Source organism: Pristis pectinata, chromosome 6, assembly GCF_009764475.1.
Source record: "Pristis pectinata isolate sPriPec2 chromosome 6, sPriPec2.1.pri, whole genome shotgun sequence".
NCBI lineage: Eukaryota > Metazoa > Chordata > Chondrichthyes > Rhinopristiformes > Pristidae > Pristis > Pristis pectinata.
The window spans coordinates 5,399,920-5,416,658 of record NC_067410.1 but is presented as its reverse complement, the minus strand read 5'-3'; the positions used below and the strand labels follow the sequence as shown (position 1 = coordinate 5,416,658).

General features: G+C 47.2%; 1 protein-coding gene across 1 annotated transcript in view; it reads right to left on the bottom strand.

Annotated features, from left to right (window-relative positions):
* Window positions 1-16,739, bottom strand: part of LOC127572138 (plexin-A1-like) — a 456,000-nt gene that overhangs the window by 206,286 nt on the left and 232,975 nt on the right. The window contains 2 exon segments of the mRNA XM_052019089.1: window positions 9,295-9,448; window positions 11,397-11,520. Coding sequence (XP_051875049.1) covers window positions 9,295-9,448; window positions 11,397-11,520 — 278 coding nt within the window.

The window sequence follows — 16,739 nt, the reverse complement described above, 5'->3', positions numbered from 1 at the left end:
AGTGCCTCTGTGACTATAGCTCTGTAACTCTATGAATGGGACTCAGTGTTGACAGAACTGACCACAACCACTGAACAGTGAAAGGAGTTCCCTGAATCACTCAGGAATGCTGGAACGCTGACACATTGTATAATAGCTAAGGATAGTTTAGCAGTGGTCAAAATCCCATTTTGAAGCCAAACTTACTGACAGGTTGGATCCATTTCATGAGTTTATCCGTGATGCCAACTTTTGTGGGTTTGAAACACATTCAGCAACTGCACTGTGAAACAAAAATGCCAAACCACAACACTGGGCAAACTTTATACCCAATCCAAAGCACATACCACCAGGCTCAAGGACAGCTTCTATCCTGCTGTTATAAAACTATTGAACGGTTCCTTAGTACAATAAAATGGACTCTTGACCTCACAATCTATCTCGTTACGAACTTGCACCTTATTGTCTGCCTGCACTGCACTTTCTCTGTAACTGTAACACTTTATTCTGCATTCTGTTATTGTTTTCCTTTGTACTACCTCAATGCACTGTGTAATGAAATGATCTGTACAATCGGTATGCAAGTCAAACATTTCACTGTACTTTGGTACAAGTGACAATAATAAAGCAATTCCAATTCCAAGCATTGGAAGGTTTAGCTCTTGGCTGGGTGAGTGCAGTTTGAGCTACACTCAGGAAACTCAACAAGATCCAGGAGAAAGCAGTCCATTTGACTGGCACCATGTCCACCACCAGAGAACAGCACAGCACAGCACAGGAACAGACCCTTCAGCCCACAATATCTGTGCTGAACATGATGCCAAGTTAATCTAAATCTCTTCTGCCTGAACATGATCCATGTCCATACCGTCTGATGCATGAACTCTACAACCCTACTGACCACCAAATATAACTTAATTAAACTTGCTGACACAGGAATCTCCGATCATCTGCTTTCATATTGATCAGAAATCCCTGTGGTTCAACAGTAGTGTAGCAGTTAGTATTACAGCACCAGCGACCCGGGTTCAATTCCGGCCGCTGTCTGTAAGGAGTTTGTACGTTCTCCCCGGGTTTCCTCCGGGTGTTCTGGTTTCCTCCCACATTCCAAAGACGTACGGGTTAGGAAGTTGTGGGCATACTATGTTGGCGCTGGAAGTGTGGCGACAGTTGTGGGCTGCCCCCAGAACACTCTACGCAAAAGATGTATTTCACTGTGTGTTTCGATGTACATGTAACTAATAAAGATATCATACCTAATCTTGAGTCTATCTAAAAGATCCTTAAACCCCACTATCCCTGGCAGCCCGTTCTGCGTATAAAACCTTGCCCACACAGCTCCATTAAACTGTACCCCCCTCTCACAAACGCACGTCCTCTAGTACGACATTTCTACCCTGGGAAAAAGAATCTGACAGTCCACTCTATCCATGCCTCTCATAATTTTATAAACCTATGTCAGGGTCTCCCCTCAGCCTCCAACACTGCAGAGAAAACAACCCCAGTTTGTCCAACCTCTCCTTACAGCTCATACCCTCTAATCCAGGCAGCAGCCTGGTGAACCTCTTCTGCACCCTCTCCAAAACATTCACACCCTCCCTGTAATAGGGCAACTAGAACTACACACAACACTCTAAGTGTGGCCTGACCAAAGTTCTTTCTGCCGCAACATGACATCCTGACTCTTATACTCAGTCCCGACTAATGAAGGCAAGCATGCCATATGCCTTCTTTACACCCTATCTACTTATGTGGGCACTTTGAGGGAGCTATGGACTTGAACTCCAAGATCCCCCCCATATATCACTGATGTTAAGGTCCAGCCATTAGCTGTATATTTCTATATGTATACCACTGTAAACTGTTCCCTCCACCACAGACTCACAGTGACACATGGTGCACCATTTATAAATGGCACTGCAGTTGCACACCCCTGCTACTCTCACAGCACCTCCGAACGCACCAGCGCTTCTACTTCCTCAGGAAGCTAAAGAAATTCAGCATGTCTCCATTGGCCCTCACCAACTTTTATCGATGCGCCATAGAAAGCATCCTATCCAGATGCATCACGGCTTGGTACGGCAATTGCTCTGCCCGTGACCACAAGAAACTGCAGAGAGTTGTGGACACAGCTCAGCACATCACGGAAACTAGCCTCCCCTCCATGGACTCTGTCTACATTTCTTGCTGCCTCGGTAAAGCAGCCAACATAATCAAAGACCCCACCCACCCCGGACATTCTCTCTTCTCCCCCCTCCCATCAGGCAGAAGATACAGGAGCCTGAGGTCACGTACCACCAGGCTCAAGGACAGCTTCTATCCCACTGTTATAAGACTATTGAATGGTCCCCTAGTACAATAAGATGGACTCTTTACCTCACAATCTACCTCATTGTGACCTTGCACCTTATTGTCTACCTGCACTGCACTTTCTCTGTAACTCTAACACTTTATTCTGCATTCTGCTATTGTTTTCCCTTGTACTACCTCAATGCACTGCTGTGATGAAATGACCTGTATGGACAGCATGCAGAATGAAGTTTTTCACTGCACATGTGAGAATAATAAGCCAATTTAAAGCCTGTCACCTCCAGGACAAAGGGCAACAGCTGCAAGGGAACACCACCAACTGTAGGTTCCCCTCCAGGGCCCACGCCATCCTGACTTGGAAATATATCGCCCTTGCTCCTTTATCACCTGAAGTTCTCCTCCACAACAGCACTGAGGGGGCACCCCCATCTGAAGGATTGCAGCAGTTCAGGCAAGCAGCTCACCACCACCTTCTCAAGGGGCCACGAGGGTTGTACTTGCAAGCAGCACCCACTTAGAACCATAGAACCCTACAGCACAGAAAACAGGCCATCCGGCCCTTCTAGTCTGTGCTGAAACTTTATTCCGCTAGTCCCATTGACCTGCACCCAGTCCATAACCCTCCAGACCTCTCCCGTCCATGTATCTATCCAATTTATTCTTCCTGCACATGATTTTAACACAGCCTCAACTGATTACCCCTTCACTGTTCCCATTGCTAGTCAAATGCTAGAAGCAGCCTTTCAATTGGTCGCAGGCACTGGGACCCTCTTGTGGGTTGCTACTGGTAGACAGCACCTGGTCAAGGTTCAATGTCAGGTTAGAATCTTGGGGTCAGAGGTCAGTCAAGACAATCAGCCGATTCTTGTTGCTAGAGTCGTCAATCAGTTTCTTCTCCTGAATCCGGCGAAAAGTGGGTACTGTCCCTGGGAAGGATGTCACCAGATGGAGCGAATCTTTGGCACCCCCCCCCCCCCCCCACCCCCGCTCTGCAAATCCCAATCTTCCAGGGATCAGTTTTTGTTTTTTCCCATCAATATTTCTGGTGAAATCTATTACCCCAGCCACAGGCAACACTTCTTGCCTTCCTCAGGTTAGAGTTTCTGACTACACTTGACCAGATGACCCAAGGTTGAGGCCATCTAATTGCCAGGGTGTGAACTTCACTCAAGTTTGGGATCCTCAAGTAACCAGTAGGAATTGATTCTTTGTACAAGTCACCCAGGACCGACTAACCTCCCTGCCCGCTCTGCAGCGGCAGCCCAGTGGTTTATACCTCCTTGGTTGGCCCATGCAAGACTTCCATGCATACACATTCCAGCTTGGAAGTCAGGGACAAGCCAGGGGTGACATGCTGGAAACTCCAACCCTGTGCCCAGCTGTACTGAGCTGCAGCTTGGAGCTTCATATCCAAGTTCACAGCTCCATGTCTGTGATGGCCAATGTTTGTAACCTAACCCAATTCATTTGAACACAACACTTCAAACAAGGTCACAACCAAGTTCAGATGGATGGTTAGAATGGAGGTTATAACAAGAGACCCTCAGAATCTGGAGCAGCACACAATCTGCTGAAGGAACTCGGCGTGTCGGGCAGCATCTGCGGGAGGGGGGGAAGGAATTATCGATGCTTTGGGTCGAACCCCAGCATCAGGAGAGATGGATGGTTCTTTAGTTTACGTATATGATTTATTAATATCAATAAATCATTGAAGCTTATTCATTTTAAAGGTTTTAACTAAATTTAATATGTATTAAATAATTTTTTAATTAAAATTATTTAAAGCCTATTGAATTACATTTACATGTCAAAAGGTCTTTCAGAGCATCAAGTTGTCAAGAGACCATTAGGTCAATGCAGATCTTTTTTGCCTCAAATCTCTTAATACCTCTGGTTCAAAACCCATCAGATTTTAATTAATAATTAATCAGGCATCATTTGAGAATTCCAAATTTCTCTTACCAGCTGTGTTTCCTAATTTTACTCTCAAGAAGCCTGGTTCTAATTCTAAGGCTCCCTTGACTAATGTGACAACCCTCTCGTTGGCTTAACAGCCTGATGTCATCAGTCGAAAATGTCCTGGATCAGGATCCCAGTGACCTGATTTCTTTCTCTCTCTCTCTAGCACTCTCTCGCTCCCCCTCAGTCCCGGAGCTGGTAACCTTGAGCCCCATCACTGCACAGAGACTAACAAAAATAAACCCACACACTCACAAATAGGGGCTCAATACTAACCCCCTACCCAAACCCTGGATTGATCACATCTGCAAGAATAATTTGCTGTCTTCGGCTCTCACTAACCCTAGTCCCCAATGCATGAACAAAAAAGAGCGGAACAAGCTCACAGAAACATCTGGAACACATCTGTGGCGATGCTCGCAACAATTTTTTTTCCCTTAACTTTATTTCTGTGTAAATATTCCACCCCCAGCACTATCAGACCAAAACACGCACTTATGCAACTCCCAAGGCTCCTCAAAGGGCCCTCAGTTTGTAAATGGCCTTAACTAAGATATAAATTTGACTTCTTTCAGCAAAAACTTGGAGCTCAGATGAGTACAAGGACATTCTCCTTTGGCTTGTCACTCTGTCCATGAGTCAAGACTTCCAAACCAACACCCAGCTATTGCCTGTCCATACACTTCCCCCATAAACATCTCACAGAGACAACCACCAACTATTCTCAGTCCAACTTCTAAAGCGTCCAAAAAAGTGGACGATGACAGCAGCTGGAACCTTGTTTTTATTTATATTCTTGGATGGGTCTGGCGTTTATAAGCCTTGTCATGCTTGGCCCAATATCTCATGCTCTCCCTCTGAAGGAGAAAGCTGAGGACTCGATTCTGACATAAGCTGTTCAAGACGAAGAAAGTTGGTGCATCCAGTATAACGCTGAGGTCTACTTCACTGTCAAAGGTGCCACCTTTTGGATAAGGTTTTACACTGAGACTTTATCTACTCTCCAAGATCCTACTGCTCTATAAGAAGGGCTGGTGTTCCGGCCAATATCTTCCACTCAAAGAGCACCCAACAAGAAGGCAACATCCATCATCAAAGATCCCCACCATCCGGGCCATGCCATCTTTTCACAGCTCCCAGCGGGCAGAAGGTACAGAAGCCTGAAGTCCCACACCACCAGGTTCAAGAACAGCTACTTCCCTTCAACCATTTGGTTCTTGAAAGAACCTGCACAACCCTAATCACCACCTCAGTGTAGCACTACTATGACCACTTTGCACTACAATGGATTTTGCTTTTTTTTTCTAATTATCTTCTTCCTTGTAAAAATTATGTTTAATTTATGTATTTTTCTTGTGAATGCTGCTTATCTGATGCTATGTGCCTGTGATGCTGCTGCAAGTAAGTTTTTCAATGCACCTGTGCACACATGGACTTGTGCAGATGGCAATAAACTCAACTTTTACTTTTGACTTTGAAAAGGCATTTGGATAGGAAAGAAGTAGAGGAATATGGGCCTAATGCAAGCAATTGGGATTAGCCTAGACAGACATCGTGGTCAGCATGTATGAGAAGGGCTGAAAGGCCTGTTTCCATGCTGTACAGCTATGCATATGACTCTAAACATGCTTATGTTTCAGTCCCTTATTACTGACACTGGAGTGAGGCTGCCTTCTGAGACACAGATATTAATTAGCGACTATTTTTTGTCTCCTCCCTCCCCCCCCCACCCCTCATTCTCTGAACCTCCCCCTCATTAGATCTTGTCGACTCTGGAGAAGGACGAGCAGACGAGGAAGCAGAGGCTGCGTAGCAAACTGGATCAATTTGACTTTGACAATGATCATTTGGTCATTATAACATTTTTTGTTTTGTGGGAGCTTGCTGTGCACAGATTGGCTGCTGCCTTTCTTCTATCAGGAGACTGACCACACCTTACAAAATATCTTGCTGGCTAAAATATGCTGTGAAACTTTCCTGTAGTCACGAAAAGCACATTTCGTTCCTTGTCCGTAATTGTCCTTCAGAAGGTGGGGGTGAGATGATTTCTTGGAACGGCTGAAGTCCCTCGGGTGAAGGTGCTCCCACTGTGCTATAGTGTCAGCAGTGACAGGATTTACATCCAGTGATAGAGGAACAGCAATATATTGGCAAGTCAGGAATCAGAAAAAAAAATTGGAGAAACTTCTGCACAGGTTCCATAAATAAGTAGAGTTTGTGTTTGTCTGATGTGGAAGGACTGAGCTTCCAGGATTATAGCTGCATTTTTCCCATAGGAAGTGCAACACCTCTTCCCTCCCCACCATCCAAGGAGCCAAACTGTCTTTCCAGGCGAAGATGTGATTCCCTTGCACTATTTCTAATTCAGTGCACTGCATCAACAAACCATCTGCTGGAGGAACTCAGCGGGTCGAGCAGCATCTGTGGGAGGAAAGGAATTGTCGACGTTTAGGGTCAAAACCCTGCATTAGATGCTGCCTGACCCGCTGAGTTCCTCCAGCAGGTTGTGCGTTGCTCCAGATTCCGGCGTCTGCAGTCTCTTGTGTCTCCAGAGTGTACTGCATTCAATGTTCACAGCGTGTTCTCCTGTACACTGGAGAAACCAAGGCCAGATTGGGGGACCACATTTCCTTTCAGCCTATAAAGGTGACCCTGAGCTTCCAGTCACCTGTCACTCTAGCTCTCAGAAGGCAGTGAGGATGTTCATTTCTTCAAGGAAGCTTGGAGCACATCCTCGAATCTCTCCCTCTGATCACCAGGTAATCTCTTCAAACGACAGAGCTCGGAACAGAATGTTTTCATGAATCTGAAGTCAGGCATGTGAACAACATGGCCTGCCCAATGCAGTATAACTAGGACCTCTACCTCCTGGGAATCCCTGAACCACAACTGCTCCAAGTGAAGAAGTGCATTCTAATGCACACAGTCTTTATTCCCAGGGTTGGGGATTCAAGAACTAGAGGGCGTAGGTTTAAGGTGAGAGGGAAGAGATTTAATTGGATCCTGAGGGGCAACTTTTTCACGCAGACGGTGGTCAGAAGTATGGAACGAGCTGCCAGAGGAAGTGGTTGAGGCAGGTACGTTAACAATATTTAAAAGACACTTGGACAGGTACATGGATAGGAAAGGTTTTGGAGAGCATGTCTTATGAGGACAGGTTGAGTGAGCTAGGGCTTTTCTCTTTGGAGAGGAGGAGGATGAAAGGTGACTTGATAGAGGTGTACAAGATGATAAGAGGCATAGATCGAGTGGACAGTCAGAGACCTTTTTCCCAGGGCAACAATGACTAACACGAGGCGAGATAATTTTAAGGTGATTGGAGGAAGGTATAAGGGGGATGTCAGGGGTAAGTTTTTTTACACAGAAAGTGGTGGGTGCGTGGAACACACTGCCAGCAGAGGTTGTGGGGGCAGGTACATTAGGGACATTTAAGAGACTCTTAAATAGACACATGAATGATAGAGAAATGGAGGGCTATGTGGGAGGGAAGGGTTATATAGATCTTAGAGCAGGATAAAATGTCGGCACAACATCGTAGGCCGAAGGGCCTGTACTGTGCTGTAATGTTCTATGTTTTCAAGAGATTTAGCCCAAACACAAGTAAAATAGGACAAGCTTACTTGGGTATCTTGGTCTGCATGGACCAGTTGGGCCAAAGGGCCTGTTTCCGTGCTGTACAACACTATGGTATTGAAACCTTGAGTCCGTGCATGAGCACACAGAAGCCCTGTGTCAGGGGTGGATCAGAAACAATCCACCTGCCTAGTTCACTGGTCACCTCCTGCCCACTGGTGGAAAAGTCTGCAGTTCCCACATTGCCCTGATCACCCACCTCAGAACCCTTAAACAGGACTGGAAGCAATTCGTCTTCAATCCTGAGGAACCGTCTCAGAAGAAGTCTCCACATTTTTATTCCACTCCCACTGTGACCTTTCTACCTTTGACCAGCTGTATGCTGGAGGAACAGCACCTCACCTTCCATCTGGGCATGTTGGACCCCCTAGGGACTCGATACCAAATTCAGCAACATCAGATAACCAGGCATTACAGTTTGTGTCAGAACTGGCACAATATTAACAGACCTCTCACATTACTTCAGTCTCTCTCTCTACAGATGCTGCCTGACCTGCTAAGTATTCCCTGCTTTCTCTTCCATTTCAGATTTTCAGCAACTGCTGTGTTCTTTGCCTCCATTGTTGCTTCCCCCTTTCTCTTCTGCGTTATTCATCTACTCTCTTGCAACAGATCAGCTGCGATTAACAGGCATTCATCAGCCTCTCTGAGACGAGGCCAATGGCATTTCTGTTTCCTTGACGATCTTGGTCTCTGTTCAATCACAGACAACGGTTCATGGAGTCACAGTCACACAGGTCCTGTGGCTCACACAATCAGTAAGTACCCACTCACACCCATCCCATTTACCGGCACTGTACCCTGGGCACTTGGAGACTGTCAGCGACCCTGGGCTGGAAGGGAACGTTAAAGGCAGGCACAGTAGTGTAGCAGTTAGTGTATACGCTTTATAGCGCCAGCGACCCGGGTTCAATTCCGGCTGCTGTCTGTAAGGAGTTTGTACGTTCTCCCCGTGTCTACGTGGGTTTCCTCCGGGTGCTCCGGTTTCCTCCCACATTCCAAAGACGTATGGGTTAGGAAGTTGTGGCATGCTATGTGGGTGCCAGAAGCCTGGCGACACTTGCGGGCTGGCCCCCAGAACACTCTACGCAAAAGGTGCATTTTACTGTGTGTTTCAATGTACATGTGACTAATAAAGATATCTTATCTTATCTCTTTCCACAATTCTGCTGAGTGTTTCCTGCATTTTTTGCTTTTATTTTATGTAAGGGACAGAGGCCAGGGTGTAAAGTGGGAGCAGAGACAGATTACAGTCAGAGGAAGCGAAAAGAGATTGTGTGATGGGGGAGAGGAAATCGGGACCGGACACAGGGATCTTCACTGAGGCATCGCACTTCCTGCCAAAGGCATCAGGGGTGTGTTGGCAAAGGCAGGCAGTGAGAGGTGAATCACAGACCGATCAGTGAAACTTACCCTGGCCTTTGGTGATGGGGACGATGTCCTTGGCAGAGGGGGAGCGGCAGTAGATCCGACCATCCATGATCCGACCCTCTGTCTCTGTGAAGTCCTCAAAGGAACAGTTGACTCCGGTGGAAAGGTCGGGAACATTGCGGGTTTGTAGAATTAACTGCAGAGAGAAAGGGAGGGGGGGGGGGGGGGGGAGAGAGGAGAGAGAGAGAGAGAGAGAGAGGAGGGAGACAAGGAAGAGGGGAAGGGGAGAGAGGGAGAGAGGAGGGAGGAGTGAGAGAGGGGGAGGGGAAGGAGGCAGGGAGGAGGGGAGGGAGGAAAGAGAGGGGAGGGTGGGAGATGGAGAGGAAGAGGGAGCAAGTGAGAAGTGAGGGAGGAAGAGGGTGGAAGGGGAGGGGGAGGAGGGGAGGGAGGGACAGAGAGGGATATTTTAAAATATTTTAATTAATAATTAATTAAAATTAAATTAAAATTAATTTAAAATAACATATTTAAAAATAAAGACCTCTTTAATAATCGACCCACTGTTGTTTTGGCCTCGAGTGCCAGGCCGATACCCGCGGAACTCAGGACAACCGATTCACCAGTCACGGCTTCACCGTGCACCGCTGAGTCACGCCTTGCCCTGCCTCGAGTTGTGACCGTCAGGTCCTCGAGTGACCTTGTGGGAGCTGGTGCAATTGGCAGCAGTGGACGAGGGCAGCACTAGCCACAGTCAGGAAGCTCAGCCCACCCGGAACAAGGCAGCCTGCTTGGCTGGCACGCTGAACGTTCACTCCCTCCGCTGTGGTTACGGAGCGCACCAGTGTGAATGAGAGAGGCCATGGCAGATAGCCCAATGCAAGGTCATCCAGCTTGGTAGAAAAATAGAAAAGCAGATTATCTTTTAATTGGTGAGAGAGTGGAAGGCGCTGGTGTTCGATGGGACCTGTGTGTGCCCCGTACACACATCACTGCAGGTCGAAGGGCAGTGTTCTTTCTCCAGACCTGAAACGGGCCTCGTGTCCTAGAGACCAGTGGGAGGGGGAGGTGGGAAAGGTTTATGGGGTGAGATGCGACGAGCTCTGCAGCAGGATGGCATGAACTGTGTCAGAAAACGTTGCCCTGACCTCGCCCTCCCTCGCCCCACTGTTCCCAAAAACCAAAGGAGTGAACCAAGTAGCTTCTGCCGAGCTAATTGCGAGAGGACACGCCCCAACTGCTGAAGTGCCAAATCCACAGCCAATTCCCATCAGTGCTCTGGTGATCCGTATAAGTATTCCAAACAAACGCTGGATCCCAGCCTGAACTATTCTGGTTTCATTGGAAAACACTCAACTCGCGTGTTCAAATACACACAGACACACAACCCTCGAATACACCCTCTCTTGCATGCATTGGGGAAAGGATTAGGAGTACACTGTTTAAGTTACTGCGCTACCACATCCAAGATACGTGGGTCCAAATCCCAACAAAGCAGAGGCGGACCCTAATAAAACCCTCATAAAGGTTCACCACTTGTCCTGGAGGAAACAAATCTGCTGTCCTTGCCTAATTTGGCCAATATGGGACTCCAGACCCTCCAATGTGGTTGACTCTGAGCTGCCTCTTCAGTTCAGGGGCAACTGGGGATGGACAATAAATGCTGGCAGCATCATTGAGATCCATATCCCATTAATTAAAGAAAGGAACTCAAATAGCCCAGCAACATCTCCCAAACCTGCACCCTCCAGCACCAAGAAGAGTGTGGGCAGAAAGCTCATGGGAACATCCCTTCCCCGCTCCCGGTTTCTATTCAGGTCCCCACACCATCCTATCATGGAATTCCATCAGTGGCCCTTCATTGTCAGTGGGTCGAATCTATTGTCAGTGGGTTGAACTCCCTACCCACCGCACTGTTGGGGACCACCTTCAACAGAAAGACTGCCGTGGTTCAAGGAGGTGGCTCAACCCCAACTCCCCAAGGGCAGTTAGGGATGGCCAATAAATGCTGGCCTTCCCATTGACACCCAGCTCCCAATAAAAAATGAAACTGACGCATACAGACCCAAACACATTCCGCCACCCCCCCTCCGCCCCCCACACAATATAAAACACAAAAGCAGATTGGAAGGTCCAGTCAGACTCACCAGAACCTCGGAGGTGGTGACGGAGATGTTCCGAGGCTGCACGCTCAGCTGGACGCACTGCCGCAAGTTGGAGGCAAAGCGTTGATACTCGTTTGCCCGGTCACACTTGTCCTTACGAGAGCACCTGCAGGAGCACCAAAGTCCCAGGGTCACCAGCTGAACCCCTACAACCAATGAGCAGCACAGTAGCGCAGCGAGTAGAGCAACTGCCTCACAGCGCCAGAGACCTGGGTTCGATCCTGACCTCCGGTGCTGTCTGCGTGGAGTTTGCACGTTCTCCCTGTGACCGTGGCGGTTTCCTCCCACATCCCAAAGGTGTGCAGGTCGGGAGGTTAATTGGCCGCTATAAATGACCCTGAGCGTAGGTGAGTGGTAGAATCTGGAGGGAGTTGATGGGAATGTGGAGGGAATAAAAGAGTGGGATTAATGTAGAATTAGACAATTGGACAGGTGCATGGATAAGTAAGGTTTAGAAGGTTATGGGCCAAACACTGGCAAATGGGACTAGCTTGGATGGGGCTCCTTGGTCGGCATGGACCAGTTGGGCTGAAAGGCCTGTTTCCGTGCTATGTGACTCTATGACTCTAGTGTAAAGGGGTGTTTGATGGTCAGCAGGGCTCAATGGGTCAAAGGGCCTGCCTGTCCTGGTCAAATCATGTAAATGCCACAGCCAAGAAAGCTCACCAGCGCCTCTACTTCCTCAGGAGGCTAAAGAAACTTGGTTTGTCCCCTTTGACACTCACCAACTTTTATCGATGCACCATAGAAAGCATCCTATCTGGATGTATCACGGCTTTGGTACAGCAACTGCTCTGCCCGTGGCCGCAAGAAACTGCAGAGAATTGTGGACACAGCCCAGCGCGTCACGGAAACCAGCCTCCCCTCCTTGGACTCTGTCTTTACCTCTCCCTGTTTTGGTGAAGCAGCCAGCATAATCAAAGACCTCACCCAACCAGGTCATTCTCTCTTCTCTCCTCTCCCATCAGGCAGAAGATACAGGAGCCCGAGGGCACGTACTACCAGGCTTAAGGACAGCTTCTACCCCACGGTGATAAGACTATTGAATGGTTCCCTTATACGATGAGATGGACTCTGACCTCACGATCTACCTTGTTGTGACCTTGCATCTTATTGCACTGCACTTTCTCTGTAGCTGTGACACTTTACTCTGTACTGTTATTGTTTTTACCTGTACTACCTCAATGCACTCTGCACTAACTCAATATAACTGCGCTGTGTAATGAATTGATCTGTACAATCGGTATGGAAGACAAGTTTTTCACTGTACCTCGGTACAAGTGACAATAATAAACCAATAACAATGTGGCTCAGTGACACTTTCATTGGATGCCAACATTGGAGCTATGGGCAACTGGGTCCCTTACCCAGCCCCATGGAACCAACAGTAATCCTTAGCCAATTATGGGTCTCAGTTTGACAGTAGAATCCCGGGCCCCTGGCATTCAACCAGCCACCCCTCCCCAGCGTTGCCCCACCGCCAATTCCATGACAACCACCATTAGCTAACACCAACCCCTCAGTCAATAAACCCAGCACAGGGTCTCCTTTGCTGCGTGTGACTGTTTTCTTTGAGGAAGTTATTGTAAAAATGAAGCAGCATCGAAGGAAGTCCCAGCCCCGTATTCTTGGCCTATCATCTTTCATGTTGCAAACCATGTCAGATTGTTGGCACCTCTACCCTAACAATCCTGCCCCAGACTCCTTTCAATAAACCATTTAAACTTGGGAATCAATAAATAAAGCATTTCCCGAGACCACACATGGAGCAAAGGGAGATGATGAAGGCCAAGCAATAAATTCAATGTCACTGCGTTGCTAAGGTCAAAGTTCAGATGCTTCTCTTGTTACCATGGAGGAGATTGAAGGCTGGGAATGCAGAGAGGCTTTCAAGGGATTTTTTTTGTTTCACATGGACGAAAAAGGATTTTTTTTTCCCAATCCAAAGTCAGGACAAAAGAAGGAAGTTCATAAGGGGCAGACGTAAAGACGGCAAGTCGAATTGTTTCTCGGGGGTAGGTTAAGAAATGAACCCACAGGCCATTCAGCCTATCTGGTGTCTGCGCTCCATACAGCTCTTCCTCCCCTCTTTCTTCCAACCCCTCCCATAATCAAGTCCTTTTAGTCCCTTCTCCTGCGCATTTCCTTAAATGCATGTAAGCATTTCAGCTCAGCCATTCCCTGTGGGAAGGGTGACTGGATAGATATTTCTCCAAAGTACTCTGTCAGACGCATTGGTGAATATTTTATCCTGGAGGAGGGCCAACAGTTTTGGTCACTTACAAGCAGAACCATCCACCCTTTTCATAATCTTCCATCAGGGACTTGCTCAACTTTCTCCTTTCTGAGCTGTAACATCATACAGCAGAGAAACGGGACCGTTAGCCCATCACATCCATGTCCCCTGTTGTTCCGTTTACCCACAAGGTCCATTGCCTTCTATGCCTTGTCTAGACTCTTCTTGAATGTTGTGAGGATCTCTGTTCCCACCATCTCTTCAGGCAGTGCCTTCCAGGCTCCAACCACACACTGGGTGAAAACACTCCCCCTCAGATCCCCTCTAAACCTCCTACTCTCACTATACCTTTGTTTCCCCACCATGGGATAAAAAGAATTTTTATCATCTACCCACACCATCCCCTCATAATTCGATAGACCTGCTAACTATTGCGGGCAGTTCTGGTCACCCCATTACAGGAAGGATGTGGAGGCTTTGGAGAGGCTGCAGAAGAGGTTCACCAGGATGCTGCCTGGATTAGAGGGTATGAGCTGTAAGGAGAGGTCAGACAAAACTTAGGTTGTTTTCTCTGGAATGGTGGAGGCTGAGGGAGACCTGATAGAAGTTTATGAGAGGCATAGGTGGGGTAGACAGCCAGAATCTTTTCCCCAGGGTAGAAATGTCAGGTACTAGAGGACATGCATTTAAGGTGAGAGGGGGGAATGTTTAAAGGAGATGTACGGGGCAAGTATTTTACACAGAGAGTGGTGGGTGCCTGGAACAGGCTGCCAGGCGTGGGGGTGGAAGCAGATATGACAGTGGTGTTTAAGAGGCTGTTAGGCAGACACCTGAACATGCAGGGAATGGAGGGATTTGGATCATGTGCAGGCAGAAGAGATTTAATTTAATTTGACATCATGTTCGGCGCAGACATTGTGGGCCGAAGGGCCTGTTCCTTCCATATATTCCATATATTCCACTGTTATCCGGCTCTTGAACAGACTCATTCTCTAAAAAATGAACTACCTCATTCGCTAAGAGATGAACTCTTGCACCTTATTGTCTGCCTGCACTGCACTTTCTCAGTAGCTGTAACACTTTATTCTGCATTGTTTTCCATTTTACTGCCTCAATGTATGGAATGATCCCTCTGGATGGCACGCAACCCCAAGCTTTTCCCTGTATCTCGGTACATGTGACAATAAAAGACCAATATACATCTGTCTGGTCACCCCTCAGCATCCCCCACTCCAGGAAAAACAATCCCAGTTTATCGTGTCTCTCCTTGTCACTGAAATACTCCAATCTGCAGGCAGAAGAGCCCTGGGATGCCATTGTCATAGCAACCACTGAGTTCTGATTAATCCCACAACTTTCTAAGGAGGGTGAAGACTATCACCAAACGCCTATACCATCGGTGGAGGTGCCTATCTCTGACCAGTCAGTCACACTACTTGGCTTCAAACTCACAGATCCGCTTGGAATGCCACAATGGTCCCAGCCTTAAGTATTCCTCACTTGCCCCCACCTTCTCTGCATTAACTCCTTGCGATCTCTTGCACTGAAAATTCAATGCTCCAACCAAATCCCTAAATCACGTTAGAGTGTCTATTCACTCTGCAGTGAATAATTTATAGTAGACTCTTGTCTGAGCAGACACAATCCTCTTTAAAACCAAGGCACATGATATTAAGGCATGTCAAGCTCTGTACAGCTATTGAAGAAGCAATGTCACCTTGTTTAAACAGAGAAACAGTGGCAACTAAATAATTAATGTCCCAATTTAAATAATCACAGTTTATGATAGAGATCACACTGCTGTGAAACTGGGTGGTCAAACACCATTGGTACCTTCACTACACGAATCCAAAAGCCGATTATAAAAGCACGGCATTAACGGGAGGATTTTCTAAACTTTTATCACAAATGTGAATCAGGAGATAAGCACGGGAGGAAATTCCCAAAGCCTGCAGAGTGACAATTCCATCTCCAGGCAGGGGAGAGGCGATTGGCTAACTTTCTTGTCCATCAACCATACTGCTGTATGCAACAATCCTCCATTCTCTGCATCTCTCTGCAGAAATATTGCTGTTTTTACTGTGAAGAGGTACTGTATTTCACCTTCTCCTCTCTTAAGCAAGCTCTGCCTTCTGAGTCAATTGATTTTTTTCCCCTGTACTGATTGGTCTGAATAAGTTTACCCACCTTTAACTCAGAATTCCACTTCCTTGGCTTCAGAAACTATTATTTTGGCTTGCTACTTTGGAGATGCAAAGATCTCAAAATCATAGTCATCATATCATGGAGAGATACAGCTCAGAAAGAGGCCCTTCAGCCCACTGTGTCCATACCAACCATCAACCAATCCGACATTAATCCCATCTTTTATTATCCCCACATCCCCATTAACCCTACTACCTACCCTATCGATGCCTCTCAATTTTATAAACATCTACCAGGTCTCCCCTCAGCCTCCGACGCTCCAGAGAAAACAAGCCAAGTTTGTCCAACCTCTCCCTATAGTCTCTAATCCGAGCAGCATCCTGGTGAACCTCTTCTGCACCCTCTCCAAAGCCTCCACATCCCTCCTGTAATGGGGTGACCAGAACTGCACACAATACTCCAAATATGGCCTAACCAAAGTTTTATACAGCTGCAACATGACCTCCTGACATTTATACTCAATGCCACGACCAATGAAGGCAAGCATGTCATATGCCTTCTTCATCACCTTATTCCCTTGTGTTGCCACTTTCAGGGAGCTATGGACTTATACCCGAAGATACAAGCGGGCTGCCCCCAGAACACTCTAGGCAAAGGATGCATTTCACTGTGTGTTTCGATGCCCGTCCATCTATCTCTCCAAACACCTCTGTTCTGACAAAAGGTCTCAGACTTGAAACCTCAACACCGATTCTCTTTTCTCAGATGCTGCCTGACTAGATGAGTGTTTCCAGCATGTTCTGTTTTCACTTCAGATTTCCAGCACATGAAGGTTTTTTGTTAATTTTCATTTACTGTTTTTGGTCCTGTAGAGCGGGATCCCCAGTCTGCCCCTCTTTTAAACAGTTATATCAACTGTAAAAGCCAGCACCTCCAACCACATA